The sequence below is a fragment of the Botryllus schlosseri genome, chromosome 4 (genome assembly GCF_051294905.1).
Source record: "Botryllus schlosseri isolate E-star chromosome 4, Bs_hap1, whole genome shotgun sequence".
Classification (NCBI taxonomy): domain Eukaryota; kingdom Metazoa; phylum Chordata; class Ascidiacea; order Stolidobranchia; family Styelidae; genus Botryllus; species Botryllus schlosseri.
In genome coordinates, this window is record NC_137239.1 from 28,410,917 (window position 1) to 28,435,294 (window position 24,378).

At 39.4% G+C, this 24,378-nt stretch overlaps 1 protein-coding gene across 2 annotated transcripts in view; it reads left to right on the forward strand.

The window, feature by feature from the left end:
- LOC145437719 (uncharacterized) overlaps positions 1-24,378 on the forward strand; it is an 87,290-nt gene that overhangs the window by 13,607 nt on the left and 49,305 nt on the right. For both annotated transcript variants that reach the window (XM_080314997.1, XM_080314998.1), the window contains exons 9-25: positions 1,174-1,375; positions 2,472-2,636; positions 4,652-4,858; positions 5,556-5,702; positions 5,988-6,133; positions 6,992-7,125; positions 7,720-7,892; positions 8,430-8,618; positions 8,744-8,865; positions 10,720-11,008; positions 11,745-11,900; positions 12,869-13,085; positions 13,448-13,690; positions 15,014-15,192; positions 15,917-16,388; positions 18,493-18,576; positions 20,738-20,832. In XM_080314997.1, coding sequence (XP_080171123.1) covers positions 1,174-1,375; positions 2,472-2,636; positions 4,652-4,858; positions 5,556-5,702; positions 5,988-6,133; positions 6,992-7,125; positions 7,720-7,892; positions 8,430-8,618; positions 8,744-8,865; positions 10,720-11,008; positions 11,745-11,900; positions 12,869-13,085; positions 13,448-13,690; positions 15,014-15,192; positions 15,917-16,388; positions 18,493-18,576; positions 20,738-20,832 — 3,220 coding nt within the window. The remainder of the gene's footprint in view (positions 1-1,173; positions 1,376-2,471; positions 2,637-4,651; positions 4,859-5,555; positions 5,703-5,987; positions 6,134-6,991; positions 7,126-7,719; positions 7,893-8,429; positions 8,619-8,743; positions 8,866-10,719; positions 11,009-11,744; positions 11,901-12,868; positions 13,086-13,447; positions 13,691-15,013; positions 15,193-15,916; positions 16,389-18,492; positions 18,577-20,737; positions 20,833-24,378) is intronic.

Genomic DNA, 24,378 nt, shown 5'->3' on the forward strand with positions numbered 1-24,378 from the left:
CTGACAATGTTGTCTACATCACAATTTTTCAGCATGCGCTTCTTAATATAAGAATGATGCAATGCCCAAGAAGTCTTTCTTCAGTTGGGATATTGCGGTACGTTGACCATAATTCCATGTCTACCTATTTGTTTTATTTGACCGTTTATGATTCACAATGAGCAGACAATTAGCCGTTTATTTTTTAAATATACATGAACTCCTTCTTTTGGCACAAACTGGTTTGGCGTATTTTGATAAAAGTCAACCCCAAATCACATAACTGAAAGAAAGGCATCTCCCGACGAGGGGAAATCTGTTGTGTCGGTAATTTTCCGTGAAATATAATTATTCATTCAAATTAAATTCGAATATTCTATTCGGGTGAAAATTTATCGGCACTACAGATTCTGCAGTAAAACTTGTAATCCATGCACTACGGAATGAGTTCGACTTTGGTGTATATATTTTTAAACCCTTGAGCTTCATTTGAAATAGTTTTCATCAATATCTTGTAATGGTATTTTTGCTGTTCATTGAGATTTGCTGATTGCTGATTATTAGGGCAACTTTTTCAACTTTTTTTACAGCTTCCTGCAGCTTCCTGAATACTCGGAAGTTATGTAGAATGCTGTTTTAAGCTGTTTGAAGGAATGTTATAGTGCAACTTTTTGCAACTTTTGTCCATTTTTTATGCAATCAACTTTTTACTGGAAATATTCAGCAGTATATGTAAATAGATCGCTTGATTATGTCACTGTTTTTTGAGAATTTTGCTGAAACACACGGTGAAATTCGACTGAAATACTGTAAATCAGCACTGAAGTAACGCTCTAACGGGTATTTCGGGAGCTGAGCCGGAAAGTTAACCTTTTTTTTTGTCAACCAATGGAGAATGTGGTTGGAAAACTGTATTTCGAGATTGGAACTGGGAAGTTGACCTTTTTTTTATTCAAACGACCAAAAACGTGGTCTTTTAGTGCAACTTTTGTGAAAATATAAATGCAACTTTTCACTGCAACTTTTGTGAAAAATAAATGCAACTTCCCACGGATTTAACTGCAACAAAAACTTGCCCTACTGATTATTATAGATATCAACGTATGCACAAATGATCTAAAGAACCACAGGAATTATCAATAGTCATGGTACATTTTTATGTGGTCGGTAATTAATCGTTGTTACCATTGTCAGGCCGAATGCAAGAAGACATGTCCGAAACTTGACTTACCCGCCAACGTGCAAGTGTCTCCCAAATCGTGTTTGCAACCCAACGTCACGGAGGGCACTCGATGTGATTTCGAGTGCGTTGAGGACGCGATCATGTTTGGTGTCGACACCTCGACCGTTTGTCTGGAAACTGGCTTTTGGAGCACTGTCAACATGTCATGTCATTGTGAGAAATTGAAGCTTCCATATTTTGAATAGCAATTAATAGAGAATTGGAAAGAACATTGTATATCACTGTACATCAATTTCGAAATTTCATGCCGGTGACGTCATATTTGGTGACATAATTGTTTCCTTTCCAATTCTGTACTAGTTGCTAATGATTACCCCTTAGAAGTGTCAGCCGAACATATTCATGTTATCTTGGTATGAATATACTATTCAACTGTATATTGAAGTTCTCTACGTACAAGGAATAAGAATAGGAAGGGGACATTTTATATTTTTCTCTTTGATGTTTTTTGTGGCATATACAGTGTATCATGATATACACACACACAATCTGTGCATATTATGCATACCATAGTGCATAATGTGCATATGCCGCTGAACATTGAATAAGGATGGTGCAGGAATAACCTTATCAGTAAAAAAAAAATTTTTGAAGATGAATCTCGCAATTTCGAAAGCACCCACCCACGATTAACAGCTGAAAGCAGGGTTGTAACGACTCGAATCACGATTTTTTGGTGATTCGATTTGACTCGAGTCATTTACCAAAAGTGTGAAATGACTCAAGTCGACTCGCACCCGAGTCATAGCGTATGGCTTGGACCAAATCAAATGACTCGAGACTCTGACGGCCATTGTAATTTCGAAGAATAGTAAAGTTACCACAATATTGGTACTTCGTCTATCCATACTGGTAATTGAAAATGCGATCAGAAACTGTTAAATGTGAGGAAAATAAGTATGTTACGAATGTGAGGCATTCGATATCACGGAGTTGCAAAAAGTGGGTTTAACAAGACTTCAACTCGAAACTGGGAAACTGGACAGTCGACAAGGACTTGGACTCGGGACTCGAGTCATAACATTACGACTCGGACTTGACCCATCGCTCGCCGACTCGGACTTGACTCGGTGGTGGATTGAAAATGACTCGACTTGACTCGAGTCAAATCTATATAAGAGAGATTGAATTGTTACTCGGAACCTTGTGACTTGGTTACAACCCTGGCTAAAAGCATACCATCGGCATTTTGAAACTATTTACATCCTCATCCCACCTAATAAATGTGAAACGTTGTCATTTTTTTCAGACGCATGCCCTGCATTGCCTGTATTTTACGATAGAGCTGTGTTGCCATCATCTTGCTTGGACGAATATGTCATCGACGGAACAGAGTGCCATGCCACGTGTAGCGATCAATACCACTTGCAAGGAGACGACAGAATATCTTGTCTTGGAAACGGGCAGTGGTCAGGTTTGTTTGAGAGCGCTATTAGATAAGCGGTATGCATAGGCGCCGAACGCTAATTTTCCTTAAGCATGCGAGTTCGATGACGTCACAAAGGAATGACGTCATGATCCGACGGAATTGATAATTAGTGATAATATAGCATCAATTCATGAGGGTTAAGTGCCTGCATAAATGCCGATTATGCAATATCTTCGTGTTAACAAACTTGCGCGTATTATAAGCTTGTCAACGAGTCCGGAAGCGCTGTCAATTAGCGAGTCCCTGATCGCTAGCGAACAATTAAATACGCTGCTTATCAACGCGTATTACGTAACCTCGGCGACGATTTGCGCAAGGCAAAATGTCAGAGTTGTTATGGAATCTGTTCTATAATGGCACCGATTTCAGGTTGTTCAAACCTTTCTCGTCTTTTACAACTCAAGCCTTGACAGTTGACACACATCTTCTGATGGTTATGTTTAGGTAATAGCGGAATTCACTTACGCATGCACGGCGCACTCACAATCGCACATGTCTGCGGACATTCGATGTCATTCAGGTCAGCGATGTCGTTCTTTAATTACAATCGCTAACCAACAAACACCTAACGGCATTGTCACCAAGCCATCGAAAGATTGGAGCTAACGCATGCTAGGCTCGAGAGAAGGCAGCCAACGCATGCTCGGCTCTAGACGCGATAGTTGGCCAGCGATGATATCTTTCGTACCAGGCCTGTTGCAGATGCGATTGTGTAGGCAAGCGATAATATCGTGTGCGCCAATGCAGATGCGATAGTGCAAGCAGCGATGGCACCGGGCCTACTGCTGATGTGATTGTTCATCATGCTCAAGCGAGTGAAACTAGGCTTGTCGGAGACGCGATAAAGCAGGCAAGCGTCCCAAGCGATGATTGCCGAGCGCACGGCAATCACTGACACAATTTCGCGATCATCTCAGCGGGAGATCGCGTCGCGTTACATTGTGCACAGACAAATCTCGTTAATTGGCAACGCGCTTGTAGCTAATTGGCCGCGCGCAACGGGTTACCTCGCTCACATAAGCGGTAGCAGGTAATGTCGTAAACGGAAATACATTGCGATTCGTTCTAAATAACACAATCGGGGTTTATGCCGATTCATGCCAAACCGAATTCTAGGCATGCCGCATGCCTAAAAAAGTGTCTAGGCATGCCTGGCATGCCTTGCATGCCCAGGTTCGGCGCCTATGGCGGTATGAATGATGTGAAAAGTTGAAATGTTATGTACCTTTTATGCGACCATAAAGAATACAACGCCAGTTTTACGTCACATGAAAGATAATTTGGGATATTTTCTACAATGGTTTTTTCATTACACTTCGTGACAAGGCTGTGAGTTGATCAAGACCGCGCAGAGATCTCATTTTCACTAACGTGCACAGTAGGTGTGTTCAAAAATGACTTTTTTTCTCAAATTCTACTGGCTACTTGATAAAATTGTTAGGTTACCTAATTTAAGCCTACACACCAAGTTTGGTTCAATTTCAACCGGTAGCCGCGTTGCTACAGGAGAAGAAACTTTTTCATTCATTATAAAAAAAATGAATAAAAAAGAATTCAAATTTTTCTGTGCACCCCATGAAATTGTTCGGTGGTCTATAGAAACGATGTTCACCAAATTTCGTTCAATTCCTACCAACGGAAGCGGAGTTATTGCAGTCGAAAAATCTTGGATTTGAGGAAAATAGTCTTTACGTTGACCAATTCTTTAATTATTTATGATAGTTTTGCCTACCGTAAATACTATTTTAAGGCATAATGCACACCTCTGATTTAAGGACAAAAAATCGGTAAAATTTTGCGCATTATATATGGAAAATTAAGGTAACTTACATATGAGCACAAAATAAAATTTTTGAAAGTTAAACAATGTCGAAATTTTGATTTTTCAGGTCCAAATCTTCTTTTTTCTATATAAAAAAAATCGCCCTACTTATTTGTAGTATAATAATTAGTATGCTTGGATTTCTATCACTTTTTATTGATTACTGGTGCTTTTACAGGATCATTTGGTCTGTGTCTGAGAAAATGTGACAAATTACCAGTCATCCAACACGGATATATCCTACCGTCAGCTTGTGCTACAGACGGTGTGATGTCTGGGAGCTTCTGCGAATTCTTTTGCGATGATGGACACGCATTGCATGGCTTGCGAGTAATGACGTGTCTGGAGGACGGATCGTGGGCTGGAACCGCACCCATTTGTAAACGTATGTGCTAGTGACATTATATTCAGGTTTCCGGATAATTTTTAAGCAACATTCCACCAATGTGTGTCCGAGCATCAGGGTTGTAACCGAGTCACAAGTTTCCGAGTCGCGAGTCAATCTTGCTTTTTGTCCTTTTGAGTCGAGTCAAGTCGAGTCATTTTCGACTCACCCTTGAGTCTGTGTGAGGGAGCAAAGGTTAGAGTCCAAGTTTTTGTGTTCACAGCTCATTATCAAGTTCAAATCAGGCGCAACCCAATTTTTCGAAACTCTTGATTGATATCAAATGCCCCTCGTCCATAATAACACTCATTTCACTATAAAATAGGGTTTTCAGGAATAATTTTCAGGTATCGGCAGTTCGGCACTGATACTGGAGTCATAGAATCTCTCGCATCATATGACTCGGTCGAGTCATACGCAATGACTTGAGAGCAAGTAGAGTCGATACACAATGTGACTCAAGTCGAGTCGAGTCATTTTCTTAATCCTGGCAAATATGGATAATACTTTTTTGAAGTTTTTTTTAAAGTGATCTGATCTGAGATTTTTTCCACACATTTAGCTGAAGTTTCAGACGACATTGGTTTTTCGACAGCAATGCCCATTTAAAGTATGGAATGTGACTAACTTTGATGCTAAATCTGAAAAATTAGTGTTCTGCAAAGAAATAAACACCGTGTCATTTTATATTCCGTAGCCGATGGCCACTTCATGATTCAGCAATATCTTCCCGCCAGAAATATATGCTTATCGGTCGATTTCGCTACTCTGGCCGTTGTCAAATCCAATATATCAGCGTGCCAGATGTCTTCCGGGCCTCAGTGGTGGACTCACACAATGTCAGGTACAACACTCGATCGACAGCTCTTATATGAAATATGAATTTTCAAATAAACTTACATAGTAAAATCATAATCAGCCACGATAAGTTACCAGCTTTTCCAGATTAGATTAGTATTGTAATTATAGCGACACAGTCTTTTCCAAATTAGATTAGAATTACTAATTTCACATCATACCGACACATTTTTTCGTTCAAATTCGTAGAAAATTCCACCAATTAGGTTAAATTTAGATTACCTTCATCTTGTTCTAATTAGTTTTCTGTGAATGTCAATTCCTGCGCCAGGTCACCTGAAGAATATGGTACTGGATATGTGCCTGCAATCTACGCCGCTACTGGGGAGCGAGATTGATTTGGTGGAGTGTGATGATGGCGCGATGCAGCTTTGGGAAATCGAAGATTTTGGGAACTCGACAACTATCAGCATATTAGTAAATACATATTTTTATGTAGGCCGATATTTTGACTCGTGTGCATGATTTAGTGATGCGCAATAATTAGGAATAGTTTGTAAAATTCATAGTTGAAAAATTTGATATTGTTATTTCCAGGGCGTTTTTTTTTACCTAAAAAAGGAAAATTTTGACCTAAAAAATCAAAATTTTGACTTTTTTGACCTGACCAAACTGAATTTTGACCAAAATATTGACCTCACGTATGCAAATTAGGTGTTTTCCCACATCATGTTAAAATTGTACCACTTATCTTCATTTCTGGTTGGAACTGGCTGTCGTAACGAAGTAGTTTGACCTGAAAAAACGTTTTTGGCTCAGAAACGGGCAAATTTTTACATGGAAAAAATAATATTTCAACGAAGTTATGCGTACACTGCTGGTGACACACCGTATTGCTTCATTCTGACAATGTTGTCTACATCACAATTTTTTATCATGCGCTTCTTAATATAAGAATGATGCAATGCCCAAGAAGTCTTTCTTCAGTGAGGATATTGCGGTATGTTGGCCATAACACCATCTGTTTTATTTGACCGTTTATGATTCACAATGAGCAGACAATTAGCTGTTTACAACTGTAGGCCTATAAAGTAGGCTACAAGCTGTAAAATATCAAATGATAAATTCACCGGCAGTGCAAAATCTACGATACAAACGAAATGCAGACGTCAAAAAAATTTTGACTTTATAAAAAATTTTGACAAATTTTGACCTAACGATACAATTTTGACAAAATTTTGACCGCCCTAGTTATTTTATTACATCATTGTATCATTGTGTTGTTTTTACTGTTGTTTCTGCAAATGTGAGTTTCGTGTTAACATCTTCTAACAGGACGAAGAGTTATTTTTGAGCTCTGGATCACCTTTCGAGTCGTCCATCAATTTAACTAATACGACTACTGAAACTGAGATGTGGGATCTGGTGTACTCCAATATTACTCAATTTGATGAAAAATTGGGAGTAAGGTACAGTACACAGTCTGTGATTAACCAATTGCGACTGATGGAAGTTACGGCTGAAAATTTTAATAAAAAATGCTACTATTAAATACTCATATCATGTTTCATCCTCAGTTAGGGCGGAGGTTGTTGTTACTTAATCTTGTTTTTGCTTGACTTGAATAGCTGTTGTTCACCGTTCTATGGTTGTATATGAACTGAGCAGCGTTGTAACGACTTGAGTCATGAATTTTTGGTGACTCGACTTGACTCGAGTCATTTTCTTGAAATTCGAAAAATTACTCGACTCGACTTGAATCAATCTGTGTATTGACTCGACGTGTGCTCGAGTCATTGCACATGACTCAGACCAACTCAAGATTTGGATTACCAAGAGAGAAATTTCATTGTAATTTCGAATCATCGAAAAGTGCCATTTTACTCGTTTGGTTGACAGAATTGAAGTTGTTTCTAGTAATAATACATTGGCAAATTCCATTTGAGCTAATCTCACTGCTATCACTAACTTAATCCAACCGCTAACCAAAGTAAACACACAATCATAACTCAATTCGTTCTCAACATCTTGATGCTTATCGAGCACGCGGTATTTTTATTCAGCTGCCCTAAACTGAAGAATTCGTCCGTAATCGTACGTCCGCACGAATGTGTGCTGAGCAGATTCATCGAAACGGGGTTGCTTTGTAATTTTTCGTGCCTGCCCGGATATATACTGCACGGAGACGACCAGAGAGAATGCGCTAACGGTAGTTGGACTAACGCTTACCCGATGTGTAAGTATTTATTGGGTTGCGACGTGAAACTTTGTGTGTGTGAGGTTTGCAGAGGCGGTCAATCGTTCGTGAAGTATTTCTACTTTTTGTAGTGCTCAAGCAGGCTTTAAAGTGAAAGTGCTTTCCTTTCGTAATTTGAAGAGAGTTTTAGAGGTACCAGTACAGAACTTCAATATAGTTTAAATTAAGAAAGTACATTGAGTTTAAGCGATCTCTTTTCCTCGATTATTCGAAATTTTATGCCGGTGACATCACATTTGGTTATACGATTGTTGATATACAATGTTCTTTCCAATTCGCTACTAGTTGCTGACGATTACCCCTGACGAGTGTCAGCCGAAAATATTCGGGTTTATTTCAATATGAATACACTATTCAATTATAGATTAGATTCAGTACTAGACTGAATTGTTCACGGCAAATATCAATATCAGGCCTTCATATGCGCAAAGTTGCAAATTAGTTGATAATTCTAAATTTTACGCAACATTTTCATGTTCAATTTCGTTGATATTACACCACCTGTATGATTGGCAGGTCGGCGAGGGTGTCCAGGGTTGAATGACCCGGTCGGGGGTAACGTGACCTCGTCATGTAAGGGAGGCTTGCTGGATCAAAACACGCGGTGTGCTTATACGTGCGGGGGTACGCGTGTGCTGGTGGGGGAAGAGGAAATAACGTGCTTGCCCCATGGGGAGTGGAGTGACCCGGAACCAATGTGCATAGGTTTGTGGTGTGAAGTTGTCAGTAGGGTTGTTCAAATATAATATTTTTTCTGGATTTCATGGATTGACTGATTATATGGTTAAGTAGCCTAACAAAAGGCAACACGAATCTTGTTTCGTCTTTAGAAACGTGCCCTCCGATCGAAAGTGCGGAACACGGCACTTTGGTGCCGAAATCGTGCGGGACCAGTTACGCGAGAGAGGGGGACGAATGCGCCGTAGACTGCAACCAACCCTTCATATCCAAGGTTCGAATGCGTCCCAATTACTAACTTGACCAGACGTGGGGCGATTACTTCAGTAATGCATATTCGGACTGGATCTAAACTCGGCCTGGGTCTAATGTCGGTGATTCTGATCTAATTTATGTTTTTTTTTCGAAAATGCTACAGGAGAATTGTAAAGTGCAAAAAAAAATCTGAAAATTTTTTAGTTGTCCAAGCCTGCATCAATGAAATCAATTGCTATTGCGATTATGGTTAGACGTATTTTGGTTTCTCGAAACGGAACCGTGAATGCATATACAAAGACAATATAACAATTGAGATGAGACTGCATCATGCGATAACCTATTTGATTGATTTGAATATTCATAAGAAAACAAACCCCGAATACTTTCGGCTGACACTCGTCAGGGGTAATCGTCAGCAACGAGTAGAGAATCGGAAAGAACATTGTATACCAGTGGTTCCCAAACTTTTTAAGTTTGTGGCACACTAGACAAATTATACAACGCTCACGGCACACTCACAAGTAGGTTGCTGAATAAACTATTCACATGGTAATGCGATGGCTATGCTTGTTTACACAAACATGTATTCCACTGAAATGAGGTTTATTTGTCGACTAATATACCAGCATGTCGTCATTTTCGAAGCATTGTCTCGTGGTTTTGGCTTTTTTTTCAGTCCGAACAAAAAAAAAATACAAGTTCACGGCCCCGTCCAAAAGTTTTTTTAGAAAATCGTAAATCAAAAAGCTGTTTTCTTCTGCAAAACGATTGCTTGCTTTATGTCTTCCAAATGGATTGCCTGCCCACGTATATTTGTATCCGGCAGATCCTAAGATTGTCGTTGAAGTGTAAGTTGAATTCATGCCAACGCGCTCATGATTTGCGGCACAATTTCTTCTTTATAAGTTGATTTGGAACGGATCGAATAACTTTATTCAGACATGACTGCGCAATTATGATTTGGACAACTGCACATTAGGGGTGTTCAAAAATGACTTTTTCTCTCAAATTGTACTGGCTACTTGATAAAATTGTTAGGTTACCTAATTTAAGCTTACATACCAAATTTGGTTCAGTTCCAGTCAGTAGCCGCATTGCTACAATACAAGAAAGTTTCTATTTATTATATAAAAATAAATACAAAAATTTCAAAATTTTCTGTTCACCCCTAGGAAAGTGTTAGGTTGTCTTTAGAAACAATATTCACCAAATTTGGTTCAAAACCAACCAGTGGAAGCGGAGTTATTGCCATCAAAAATTTGAATCATCAATAAAATAGTATTTACGGTGACCAATTCTTTAGTTATTTATTGTAGATGTGCCCACCGTAAATATTATTTTATTCAAATCCAAATTTTTCAACGGCAATAACTCCGCTACCACTGGTTGGAGTTGAGCCAAATTTGGTGAACATCGTTTCTATAGACAACCTAACACTTTGGTGGGGTGAAGAGAAAATTTTCAAATTTTTGGTAAATTATTTTTATATAATAAATAAAAACTTTCTTCTCCTGTAGCAATGCGGCTACAGGCAGAAATTGAACCAAATTTGTTGTGTAGGCTTAAATTAGGTAACCTAACAATTTTATCAAGTAGCCAGTACAATTTGAGAAAAAAAGTCATTTTTGAGCACCCCTAATGGACATACTGTCACGGGTGCCTATTTATAAGCCTGCTGATGAAGTTTGACAGCTTTTATGTCTAAACTGCTTGTGTGAACGCCTTATCTTCCATATTATACGCTCTTTTCCCGAAATCCCAGGGCAGGATCGCGCACACCTGAGCATCTGGCGGCACACGTTTGTTGCATATCAACTATCGTATCAGCAAATATGTTTTTGTTATTATACGAACACGTTTGAATTACCAGGGTAACACATCGATCGTATGCCAAAGCAATGGAGCCTGGAGCGGAAATCTGTCTTGTCTGAGAGTGTGCACGTCGAACGTGCTTTCAAACGTCATCGTCGAATGTACGACCCCCACAATACACGAGGGCACGGAGTGCACGTACCGGTGTGGTGCGGCCGAGCTTTTTATTCACGAACTGCCGGCCCACAGCAACGATATAGCTAGGATTTGCACGGAAACAGGATTGTTTAATACGACGACTCCGCGTTGTGGAAGGGTGTGTCCGTCCTTGACTAATCCTTTGAGAGGTAATTGCCCTGCTGAGGTGGTCAGTAACAAATTACTTGGTTTTCTATTGGATAATATATTGATATCGAAATAGATCTGAATATTTTACTGCTGACACTCGTCAGGGGTAATCGTCATCAACTAGTAGAGAATTGAAAAGCACATCATATATCAACAATCGTATCACAAAGCATGACGTCACCAGCACGAAATGTCGAATACGAGAGCGTTCAATGTACTATTTTTAGATGATACACGAACTCTTTCTGTTGACACAGCCTTGGTAACTGTATTTTGATAAAAGTCGACTCCAAGGCGCGCAAATGAAAGCGGTGTTATTTGAGTTTTTCGATTACAATTCTTGGATTATTCACCGATCAAGGATAATCCCACAATTATCTAAGAAAAACGAAAATAACTCCGCTTCTACGGGTTGGAATTGAGTAAAATTTGTTTTGCATCGTTTTTGAAGACAGCGCAACAATTCCATGGCGTTGACAAAAACATTTGAAATTTTTTATTTGCATTTTTGGGTGAATTCAAAATTTTCAAACTGTACGAAATCCGCGATTACCGGTTGGAATGAATTCAAATTTGGTGTGCGTCATTTTTTAAGGCAACCTAACGATTTAATCACGTAGCCAGCAAGATTCAGGAAAAAAAGTTTATTCAGAACAGCCCTAATGCCCACCCCTGATCGAGACGATGCGAGCATATTTGAAGAATTTCACAAATAAAACCGTTGAAATTATTAAGGCAACATCGAACCCTCGAGCTGCTTGATCTACGACATGCCAGAGGGGCAAGTGTGCAGCGTGAAGTGCATGTATGGTTACGAGTTTCGGGGGGTCGATCCCGATTTGCTCTGCACCACTGATGGGACTTGGAATCATAACGATTTCAGATGTGTGGGTAAGTGACGGTTGTGCCGATTGTGAAATTGTGTGCAATGTGGATTTTTTATCTGAAAAAAAATTTGGAACTCTAGGATTATTACTACGATTCTGTTGAATTTGATGTAGTGATTACAGATGTGGTCACTTCGTAATGAATCATTTCAATTTTTTTTTAGATTACCGCAGGGTTGTAACCAAGTCACAAGTTCATCTCACTTTTATAGTTTTGACTCGAGTGAAGTCGAGTCATTTTCTATTCTCCACCGAGTCAAGTCCGAGTCGGGGTTTGATGACTCGTGTCTGAGTCCAAGTCATTGCGTTGACTGCTCAGTTTCCAGTTAAACCAACTTTTTTTTAACTCTGTTTGGTGATATCGATGGTTCGTCTTTATAATATACTAATTTTCCTCACATTAGCAGTTTCTGGTCACATTTTCAAGTACCAGTACCAATAGACGAAACCCCAATAGTGTGGTTACTTTACTACCTTCGAAGTTACAATGAAATGTCTATCTTTGCATTTCTAGTCTCGAGTCATATGACTTGGTTCGTGTCATGCACAATGACACGACTACAAGTCGAGTCAATACACAAGTTGACTCGAGTCGAGTCACCATTCTTAGCTTTTACATATAACAGGTGTTGAAGACTACTTTTAAGCAGTTTCGTACCATGCTTGCGTCTTTGTGACGTGCTCCAAATAACACCATGAACTCTAAATTATGACGCATGGTTGTAATGACTCAACTCGAGTCCCAATTTTTTGTTGACTTGACTTGATTCGAGTAATTTTCATGGAAATGGCAATTGACTCGACTCAATTCAGTCTGTATGTTGACTTGACTTGTACTCGAGATTGTGCAAGTTGTAATGACTCGGTCATGATTTTTCGGTGACTCGACTTGACTCGGGCCACTTTTTTAAATGAGTAATCGACAATAGACTTTCATGGAGTTATTTTAGTGAAGCCATGCCTATATTGTAGAACGAACCCACTTTTCCCTCTACAACGATGACGCCACGCCGGAAATATGCGCCCGCACAGAAGTTTCGGCCACCGGCCCCCATTTCATGAAAGAGGATAAGAGCTATTACAAATGCAACAGCCTGGTGCCCGGGTCCACGTGGATGTGGGTGGGTGACATGTTGAAAAACGTGCTGGCCGAATTGTGCGTGGCGGTCCAGGATTTGGAGTCTTCAAGGTGTGCCATGTTGGGATTGAGTCGGTGCCTTTAAGTCGCGAGTGATGTCGAGTCATTTCAAATGTATCTAGCCAAATTTATTTTGCAGCGTCTTTTATGCGACCTAACAGCATCATGGGGTAGCCAGTGAAATATGAAAAAAATCATTTTTTTTTAATCTCAAATTTTGTGCTCTTATCACGTAGCTTCGACGGGTCGAAATTGAGCCGAATTTAATGTGCATCGTTTTTTATGCAACCTAATAATTCCGTAGGGTACCCGGTGAAATTAGAAAAAAAAATACATATTTTTGGTTGAATCCAAAATTTTTCAGGCCTACCCCAATAACTTTGCGTCCACATAGTGAAATCTCCTGTTTTCAGCTTTTCTCTCGTGGTGCTGCGGGAATGCGACGAAACAGACCCAGCTCAACAATGGGACTGCGAGTACGAGTTTCTGCTGCGCGTTATTTCAGCTCCGTTCTACCTGAACGCAGGCACTGAAGACAACTCTTTTTTGATCGCAAGGAGATACGATCGGGCTGTCATGTCCGGGTTTCTGTGGAAATCCACAGAGGGCAAAACCGGTGACCCTGTCGGCGGGGCTTGCTTTCTGAAATTTAAGAGGTGCACGTTTTTTTTTTGTTTTTTTGGGGTAGAGAGGCCAAATGCGGCTCACGAAAAGTTTCTTTCAATTTGGACTGTAAGATTTACATATTGATGGTAATTTGTGGGCAAAAACAACTGTACAAACCAGGGTTGTAATGACTCGAGTCACGGATTTTTGGTGACTCGACTCGATAATTGTCAATTTGTGTATTGACTCAACTTGCACTCGAGTCATTGCGCGGGACTCGAACAAAGTCATATGACTCCAGACTAGGACGGCCAAGACCGACATTTCATTGTAACTTGGAAGAATAGCAAAGTCACCGCATGATTGGTATTTCGTCTATCAGTCCCGATACTTGGAAAAGAGGGCCAGAAACCATTCGTTAAGACTAAAAAAATTACAGTAGAAGTTATTGATGTTCAACATTTACAATTTTGAATCATAGTATTTATGGTGGGTAGATATATAATAAATAAAATTATTGAATTTACCACCGTAAATACTACTCTTTAGTTCAAATCTAAAATCTTGTACTCCAATAACTTTGCTTCTACTGGTTTGAATTGAACCAAATTTGCTGTGCATGGCTTTTTCAGACAAAATAGCAATTTCATGGGGTAACCAGTACAATTCGATAAAATTTTATAGTTAATTTCAATCCGAAATTTTTTTATTATATAGCAATCAGGGTTGTAACCGAGTCACAAGTCAATCTTACTTTTTTTTTTGACTCGAATCAAGTCGAGTCATTTTTAATTCACGACCGAGTCAACTCCGAGTCCAAGTCAGCGAGCAGAGGTTCGAGTCCGAGGTATTGTGTTTACTGCACAGTTTCCAGTTAAAGTCTTGTTAAAACCACTTTTTATAACTCTGTTTGGCTAAATCGAATGGTTCACATTTAAAATATACTAATTTCCTCTCTTTTAACGGTTTTAGGACGCATTTTCAAGTACCGGTACCAATAGACGAAATCCCAATAGTGGGGTTACTTTACTATTCTTCGAAATTACAAAGAAATGTCGGTCTTGGCCGTCTAGGTCTCGACTCATGTGACTTGGTAGTTGATACGCAGATTGACTCGGGTCGAGTCGAACCATTTCTGTATTTTGAGAAAATGACTCGACTCAAGTCGTTTCATCAGAAAATTGCGACTTGAGTCATTACAACCCTGACAGCAATTCTTCTATAGGTTAGAATTGCAACGTATTTTAAACAATCTTACAATTTTATCAAGTAGCCAGCAAAATCGGAAAAGACAAGTCATTTTTGAGCACCCCTACTGCACAAATTTGAGTGCAATTTCCAATTTCGTTGTCTGTATTCTCTCATACCTTCAGATGTCCACCCCTCACAGCCGTGGCGCACGGCAACGTGGACCCGCCGTCCTGCCTGAACGAAAATCAGCCTGCGGGATCACTGTGCGAAATCTCTTGCGACGCGGGGTTTCGGCTGAACAAGCTGATGCTCGATGCCGTGACGCTGAATTGTACCTCGTTCGGTGCTTGGAGAGCTGAAGGTTTGATTTTGTTTTCCGATGCAAATTGCATTTCATGGTCTGGAAACCAGCGTTGGGGTCCGAGTCCGAGAGTTTTTGTAGTATCACTGGTTATTAGGTCATACGTAGGGATAGTTTTGTTGCACTTTAAGAGTACGTGATAAGTTTTTATAAAGTAGCTTACACCCCGCTTACAATCTCATGGCTTATTTCTTTCACTTTTTTTTGGCAATTTCCCAATTTATTAACCTTCTCAATCCATTTTAAAAAGCCGTCATGCAGGTCATAACAAATATAGTTGACGATCCACTTTGATACAAATGAAGCATTCACTTTTCAGAACTCTTAATATCATATTTACCACTGTCCAAAGTTACCCCATTCTGATAAAATATGAGGGGGTAACTTTGGACATCACATTTTCTTATATTGATCCAAGGGGAAGCCTTCTGCTTCTTTCTGGCCCTATTTTCCTAGAGTCAGGACTGGTAGACGAAATACCCATCATGTGGTGACTTATATTCTTCGAAGTTACTTTGAAATGTCTGTCTCAGCAGTCCTGGTCTCGAGTAATATGACTTGGTTCGAGTCATGCAGAATGGCTCGAGTACAAGTCGAGTCAATACGAAAAGTGACTCGAGCCATGTCATTTTACGCATTTGAAAAAATGACTCGAGTACAAATCGACTCATGACTCGAGTCATTACAACCCTGGTTTTTACTAACCACCTCCATATCATCGCAGATACACTACCGTTGGGCGCCCTGCCAGCGGAATGCAGGCGCACCTGTCCCGCCCTGTCCGACCCGGCAAAAGGCGTGGTAGAACCGGGCGTACCCTGCAAAAATGACACCTCCGTCTACGGCCAAGCGTGCCACTACGATTGCGATTACCTTCACAAACTAAAAGGCGCGGACGTCACAGTATGCATGGAAAACGGAGCCTGGTCCCACCCCCCGGCGTACTGCAGCACCACGTGCCGACACGGCGCCTTCAGCTCCCACTCTAGCCGGCCCAACATAGTGTACCCGGACATTACAGGCTGCGCCGACTCGCCGGGTCGCGCGTTTTCCGTGGACGAAGGGGTCACGTGTTACTATCGGTGTAACACGGGATTGCACAGGCAGGCGGGGTCTCACAGTAGGACTTGCAGGGCTGACGGGAGCTTCAGCGGCAGCTCCCCGTTCTGTTATTTTCCCACGTCGAGGAGTTATTAGTGAGTATTGATTTCGGAAGGTGCAGAATGGATATTATAGCTGCACGTTTTTTCGTAGAAATAGATTGGATTTCGAACCGTAGCTATTATTTTTTGAAATTAGAATACTAATAATAGAGTTTTAGCTACACAGTTTTTTGTAGAATTAAATTAAATTAAAATCGTAGCTACTGTTTTTTTCAAAACCAGATTAAAATTAGGATTATAGCTACACAGTTTTTGGAATTGGATGATAATTAGAGTCATTGTTACTGTTTTCTCAAAAATGGGTTAAAATTAGAATTGTTGCTACACTGTTTTTTTTTAGAATTGGGTTGGAATTTGAATCATTGTTACTGTTTTTTCACAATTAGATTAAAATTAGAATTGCAGCCACACAGTTTTTTGTATAAATAGATTATAATTAGATATATAGCTACACTGTTTTTATAGAAATAGATTAGGATTACAATCGTTGCCACTGTTTTTTCAAAATTAGATCGGAGCAAGAGTTATAGCCGAGTTGTATTTCAGAAATTGGATCAGAATTATAGCTACAGTTTTTTCAAACTGGATTATAAATACCCAGTCAGTTTGTTGTAAGTTAGAGTAGAATTAGAATTGTAGCCGAACAATTGAATTAGAATTAGAGTTACACAGGTTTTTGTACAATAAGATTAAATTGGAATCGTTGCTACTGTTTTTTCAAAATTTAATAGAAATTGGAATTACCGTATAGCTACAATTTTTTTGTAGAATTCGATTAGAATTAGATATAGGCCCATAGCTACACATTTTTTTTCGAATTATATGAGAATTGGAATCATTGCTACTGTTTTTTCAAAATTAGATTAAAATTAGAATAGTAGCTACACAGTTTTTTGTAGAATTAGAGATCAAATTAGAATCTTAGCTATTGTTTTTTCAAAATCAGATAAAAATTAAAATTATATCCACACAGTTTTTTGTAGAATTAGATTGGAATTAGATATATAGCTGCACAGATTTTTGGAATTAGATTAGAATGAGAATCGTCGCTACTGTTATTTTTCAAAATTAGATTAAAATTAGAATTATAGCTGCATATTTTTTTCAAAATTGGATTAAAATCAGAAGCATAGCTAGGCAGTATTTTCGAAATTGGATCAGAATTATAACTACGTTTTTTTTTTTTTTTTCCGAATCGGATTATAAATACCGAGATGTTTTTTCAAAGTTAGATTGCAATTAGAATCGTTGCTACTGTTTTTTCAAAATTAGATAAATTTAGAATTGTAGCGGGGCATTTTTCTCTAAATTTGATTAGAATCAGAAGTATAGCTGGGCAGTGTTTTTGAGATTGGATCAGAATCATAGCTGCAGTTTTTTCAAATTGGATTATTAATACCCAGTTTTTTTAAAAGTTAGTTCAGAATTAGAATTATAGCTGCAGTTTTTTCAAATTGGATTATAAATACCCAGTTTTTTTTAAGTTAGTTCAGAATTAGAATTATAGCTGCACAGTTTTTTTTTCTAAATTGGATTAAAATTAGAATTTTAGCTGCATATTCTTTTCTAAATTAGATTAAAATTAGAAGTATAGCTGGGCAGTGTTTTTGAAACTGGATCAGACTTATAGCTGCAGTTTTTTTCAAATTGGATTATAAATACCCAGTTAGTTTTTTCGAAGTTAGCTCAGAATTAGAACTATAGCTGCACAGTTTTTCTCTAAATTAGATTCGAATTAGAATAAGCTACCAGGGTTGTAACCGAGTCACGAGGTTCTGAGTCATGAGTTCACGTCAGGTTCAAGTCACTTCTGTGAAGCTCTTCGGATTCAGAATATCCTCATTTTTCTCGCTCTAAATATGTTTATTCTAAGAGAGAAAGAACAGTTTCTGGGCCTATTTTTCAATTTCAAATTCTTGGTCCGGATACGCGAGACTTGAAGACCTCATATAGAATGTCGAGTCACACGCAATGGCTCCAGTGCAAATCGAGTCTATGCACAAATCTACTCAGGTCGAGTCAATTTTCATTTTACTCAAGTCGAATCAACGAAATATTGAGAGTTTCCGAAATTCGTTTTTAATGACAACCTGCCGTGCATTGCCATGCCTTTGCCTTGATCTATTTCAATTTTCAGCGATTACAGATGCATCCTGACTGCCCCCAATGGCACCATCACCTACAAGTACCTGACCATGCGTGAGAAACGGCCATGCGTCGAGTTAGTATCGTCGCCAAATACCTTGGACAGCGTTGTGCTGGAATTTGAACTAAAACTACTTAATTTTCAGAACTGGCAACTAGAGCTAGAACTACTTACCAGCTTATTCAAGACTCGTTGCTAATACTAGAACTAGAACTGCTTGATTTTAAAAATCTTCAACTAGAACTAGAACTAGAACTGCTTGATTTTCAAAATCTCCAACTAGAACTAGAACTAGAACCGCTTGATTTTCAAAATCTCCAACTAGAACTAGAACTAGAACTACTCGCATTTCAAAACTCACAACTAGAACTAGAACTGCTTGATTTTAAAAACTCACAACTAGAACTAGAACTAGAACTGCTTGATTTTCAAAATCTCCAACTTCAACTAGAACTAGAACTACTCGCATTTCAAAACTCACAACTAGAACTAGAACTAGAACTGCTTGATTTTCAAAATCTTCAACTAGAACTAGAACTAAAACTACTCGCATTTCAAAACTCACAACTAGAACTAGAACTGCTTGATTTTCAAAACTCACAACTAGAACTAGAACTAGAACTACTTGATTTTCAAAATCTTAAACTAGAACTAGAACTAGAACTGCTTGATTTTCAAAACTCACAACTAGAACTAGAACTAGAACTGCTTGATTTTCAAAACTCACAACTAGAACTAGAACTGCTTGATTTTCAAAATCTTCAACTAGAACTAGAACTAGAACTGCTTGATTTTCAAAATCTTCAACTAGAACTACTCGCATTTCAAAACTCACAACTAGAACTAGAACTGCTTGATTTTCAAAACTCACAACTAGAACTAGAACTAGAACTGCTTGATTTTCAAAACTCACAACTAGAACTAGAACTGCTTGATTTTCAAAACTCACAACTAGAACTAGAACTAGAACTACTTGATTTTCAAAATCTTCAACTAGAACTAGAACTAGAACTGCTTGATTTTCAAAATCTTCAACTAGAAGTAGAACTAGAACTACTCGCATTTCAAAACTCACAACTCGAACCAGAACTAGAGCTGCTTGATTTTCAAAATCTTCAACTAGAACTAGAACTAGAACTAGAACTACTCGCATTTCAAAACTCACAACTAGAACTAGAAAAAGAACTGCTTTATTTTCAAAATCTTCAACTAGAACTAGAACTACTCGCATTCCAAAACTCACAACTAGAACTAGAACTAGAACTGCTTGATTTTCAAAATCTTCAACTAGAACTAGAACTAGAACTACTCGATTTTCAAAATCTTCAACTAGAACTGAAGCTAGCCACTTTTACAAATCCGCAGCTAGAACTAGAACTACTCACTTTTCAAAACTGGCAACCATAATCAGAACTACTCACTAGCCTATTCAAGACTCATTACTAAAACTAAAACCTAAACTTTCAAAAGTCACAACTGCAACTACTAAAATAACTGTAGTTGGTTGACCGTCGACCAACTAAATTGGTAATTGGTACAGATCCGCCTTTGAAATGTTGCGTTATGGTGGAGTGAAAATGAAAATTTTTGAATTTCGAAAAAGGGTCTTCATATGTGATGCCAAATAGCAAAGAAGTAAATTCTATCATAATTATGGGCTCATGCACCCTCTAGTGGTCGTTCTATCTCACTTCCATAGAACATGCTCTTAAAAATTAACAGAAAAAAGCATATTACTGATTTTATAGGTAAAATTATGCGCCGAAGCAGTGGATAGGATGTCAAAAGCGTGTAGTGATTGATCCTATGACTGAGCAACATACCCTATCAATTAGAACTATGTTTCAAAACTTGCTCAAACAAATGAAACCCCCTCAAAGTGTAAATAGGGCTCGGGCGTCGAATAGTGACTGTTAAAACTGCATTTAAAACCGGCTTCCTAATGTAAGTGATTCTCAACACATGGCTGAATTGGGTATTTTTGGCTTGTTCGGTGAAATTACACGACTACTAGATCGCGCACGAACCCGAAATTATGATAGAATTTATTTATTTGCTATTTGGCACCACATATCAACACCCTTTTTTGAAATTCCAAAAATTTCCGTCAGTCTTGGTTATTGTGACAGGAATAAATTGATGCCGTGCGATTGTTGATCTGAAATTTCGATCATTTTTTATTGACCAAGAAAATTTGCATGGGTTATTTGACGCAATCTTGTTTACGTCGCAACAGGGTGATTTGCCCCGCGGGCTATTTGCCGTCGGACCCGTACTACACTTGCTGCGACTCGCAGTCTTACACTTGGACGCCGACGCCTACTTGTCTAAGTGAGTTATCCAGGCTTCTGTGTAAAGACAAGGGAGGGAAAAATGAAATACCTGCGTGCTCGTGAAGCGAGTATTGGAATATCACTTATTATAATTAGGGCTGAGCACAATGGTTCGAGTACTCGAATCTGAATGGAGCAGTGAAAGATGTCTGTTCAAGTAAACCCAGGGTTGTAACCAAGTCACAAGGTTCCGAGTCACGAGTCAATCTCCCTTTTATAGTTTTGACTCGAGTAAAAGTCGGGTCATTTTCAATTCACCACCGAGTCTAGTCCGAGTCCAGGTTAGCTAGCACAGGGTCGAGTCCAAGTCATAGTGTTTTGACTCGAGTCCAGTCGAAGTCACTGTTCAGTTTTCAGTTCAATCGGGTTCAATCCACTTTTTCAACGCTGCTCGAGTGATCTCGCGTTCATATAATAGTGATTTTTTTCATTTTAACAGTTTCTGGCCCTAATTTCCAACTATCAGGACTGATAGACGAAATACTAATAACGTGCTGACTTTACTATACTTCAAGTTACAATGAAATGTCTGTCTTGTCCGTCTGTGTCTCGAGTCATATGACTTGGTTCGAGTCGTGCACAATGACTCGAGTACAAGCCGAGTCTATACAAAAATTTGAAAAAATGACTCGAGTCATTACAACCCTGAGTACGCCTATTGATAATATACGTTCCTTGCCATTAAGAGTTAATTATCAATGAGAATTATAGTTCAGATCACGGGTCGTCAACTCAAAACGGGTCTCAGGCCAGTTTTCAAATTTCGTAGAGGCCGCGGGCAGGGCATGGTATGGTATGGTATGGAACGTGGATTTTCCATACTCCATACTTGCCTGACTCTCTCCATACCATACTTGCAATTTTCCATACCATACCAACAATGTTCCATACCATACTTGATACATATTCCATACTTTCAAATACTTCAATATCATAGTGAAGTACCTTTCCTAGCACCTGTATTATGATATTTCGGATGTAAATATTGCTTAAACCAACCAAGAAGCGAATCTAATTCCTGGTAATAGTTTTACAGAGTCTGTTTTGGTGAGGTTTAGTTCACGATGATGAGGTGCCGTGTACGTCTACAGCAGTGGTTCTTAACCTTGCGATTTTGAAGGGGGCGGAAACGCTCAGGGGGCAAAATGGGGGGCGGTGTGGGGGGCGCTGGAGAAAAATGGCGGCTTCGCAGTAGATGCTGTGGTGGTAGAACATATCCTTAATGAGTATTCAGAGCAAATTAACACCGAAACTTCGTTATATATAGCCTACAAAAGACTTGTCCATGGGCGCCTAAATGACTGGCACCAAATGTTGCTATCTTGGCAATCTGAACCCAGAAGAGGAATTCCATCTGGCGGGGAAAAATTATATGCCAGTGAAGAAATACCAATTTGAAATCGTGTGCGTTTAGGACGATTGGGCGACAGGGATATCTAAAACTAGATATTCCTGTTGGGCGATATCCCTGTTAGGCGATTCTATATTTTTTGATATATAGCAGACAGGAGGTCACGAAATAACATCATGCAACGAAGTCATGACCCTTGGACAACAGTGCGTAGCGACTAAAAAAAAGGTCATAACATCGGATTTGTTGTGCGCAACGTAGATTTTCTGTGCGCAGAGACCGTGTCAGCACTGCGCACGTGCGTAGCTTAGAGCAAACATTGCACCTTACTCAACTCTACCGGTAAATCTGGTAACGTGAGCAGAGAGGGCAAGGAATTGATAGCAATATATATGCAATTCCCGATCTTACTGACCGATTTTATCATGAATTTCGCGCTTCGCACTGGCTCGCTAAACAGTACAGTTGATTTCGTGGCAAAAGCGAACAACGTGATGGGGGGCGGTCGGTTTATCACCCCATGGGAGCCAAAGACCAAAGTTTTTTCGGCGGGCCTGACGAAGTGCCGCTTCGTTCCTGCCAACGGGTATACGCCCGAAGATGTATAATTATTATTGAGGGATCCTACCTTTTCAATCACACATCATACAACTCTACCGGTAAATATGTTTACGTGAGAAGAGAGAGCATAAAAATTGATATCAATATACATGCAATTCCCGATTATATTGGCCAATTCAATCATTAATTATTGAAACTTTTTGAGCTTCGCGCGTCTATGACTCAGTAAATCGACAATGGACACCCAATGTAGATGACTAGTATCAGCAAATAGCCGATAGCAGAATGGGGTCTGGGGGCGAAGCCCCCCAGAAGTTTGGTCTATCACCCGATGGGGGCCCAAGACCAACGTTTTTTTTGGGGGGGGGCTGACGAAGTGCAGTTACGTCCCGGTAACGAATTAATTGTACCTACGGGCACGCCCGAATATGTTTAATTATTAATTAGGCTACGTGCCCTTTATTTTCCCATACAACAGCTCACTCAGCGCTACTGGTAAATCTGATTTCGTAGGCTGAGAGGATAAAAATTTATAGCGGCTTATATATGTAACTACCACCTATTCATTCATGCATTATAGAAAATTTTGGTACCTAGGGCGACCAGGCCACACAAACTTTGCTGACCATCGAAATCACGCTACGGAGCTCTTGTGGGCGAAGCCCTCAGAAATTTGGTTTATCACGCTATGGGTGCGCAAGGCAATCGTTTTTAGGGGGTTGACGAAGGGCTGTTACGGCCCTCCCTCTTACTCATTGTCTTTATTACATTCCTTACAATATAAGGTTGGGGGGCGCTGGAGCACGATAATTTTTGAAAGGGGGCGCTGGAGGAAAAAAGGTTAAGAACCACTGGTCTACAGCTTCCGCGAGCAAAATGAGATAGTCAGCGGATTGTTATCTAGGACCCTCCATAAGAATATCATCGCATTTCCGATACATTGGCATTAGGCCCATGTAACTTGGAGGAAATATTTGCACAATCATTTATAAAATAGGCGCACCCACAAAATATCCCTGCTGCAGGTGATCAATACTGCAGCGATCTGCGTGATTATTAGTACAGTATTTTATTGAGGTTAGCGTGGCGAGAATTTCAAACTATAACTACCCCACTCTCTGATCTATAATACTAATGCGAAAGCGTTTGAAATATGACCAATAAGATATCTCGGTATGTAAATAGTGTAAATGTGGCGGACAAAGTTTCAGAAGAAACGTAATTATCAACCACATTGAGCTATTAGTACATTGCAGCATGATTGCTAGTATGCTATCGTCACTCAAGGAATGAGGTAGTTGGAGTAGCCTACATTACCAATTATTCCGTCACATGATAGACTACGCTCGTAAACGCCGTGTCTAGTAGACTCATCATTACTGTTGTCATTATTACATCACAAAATCATGTCATTTCAGGTGCTCCTAAAACCCTTGCATAAGCATGAGCGTGTATTTATTCCTACACAGCGTTCACACATAACAAAAGCAATCGTATTCCGTCAACAGCGAACAACGTACGCTTGATAAAGCTTTCACAGATCACGATAAAATACCAAAGTATGGAAGTATGGAAATGTCGTTCCATACCATAGATTAAAATCTTCCATTCCATACCATACTTGCATCGTTC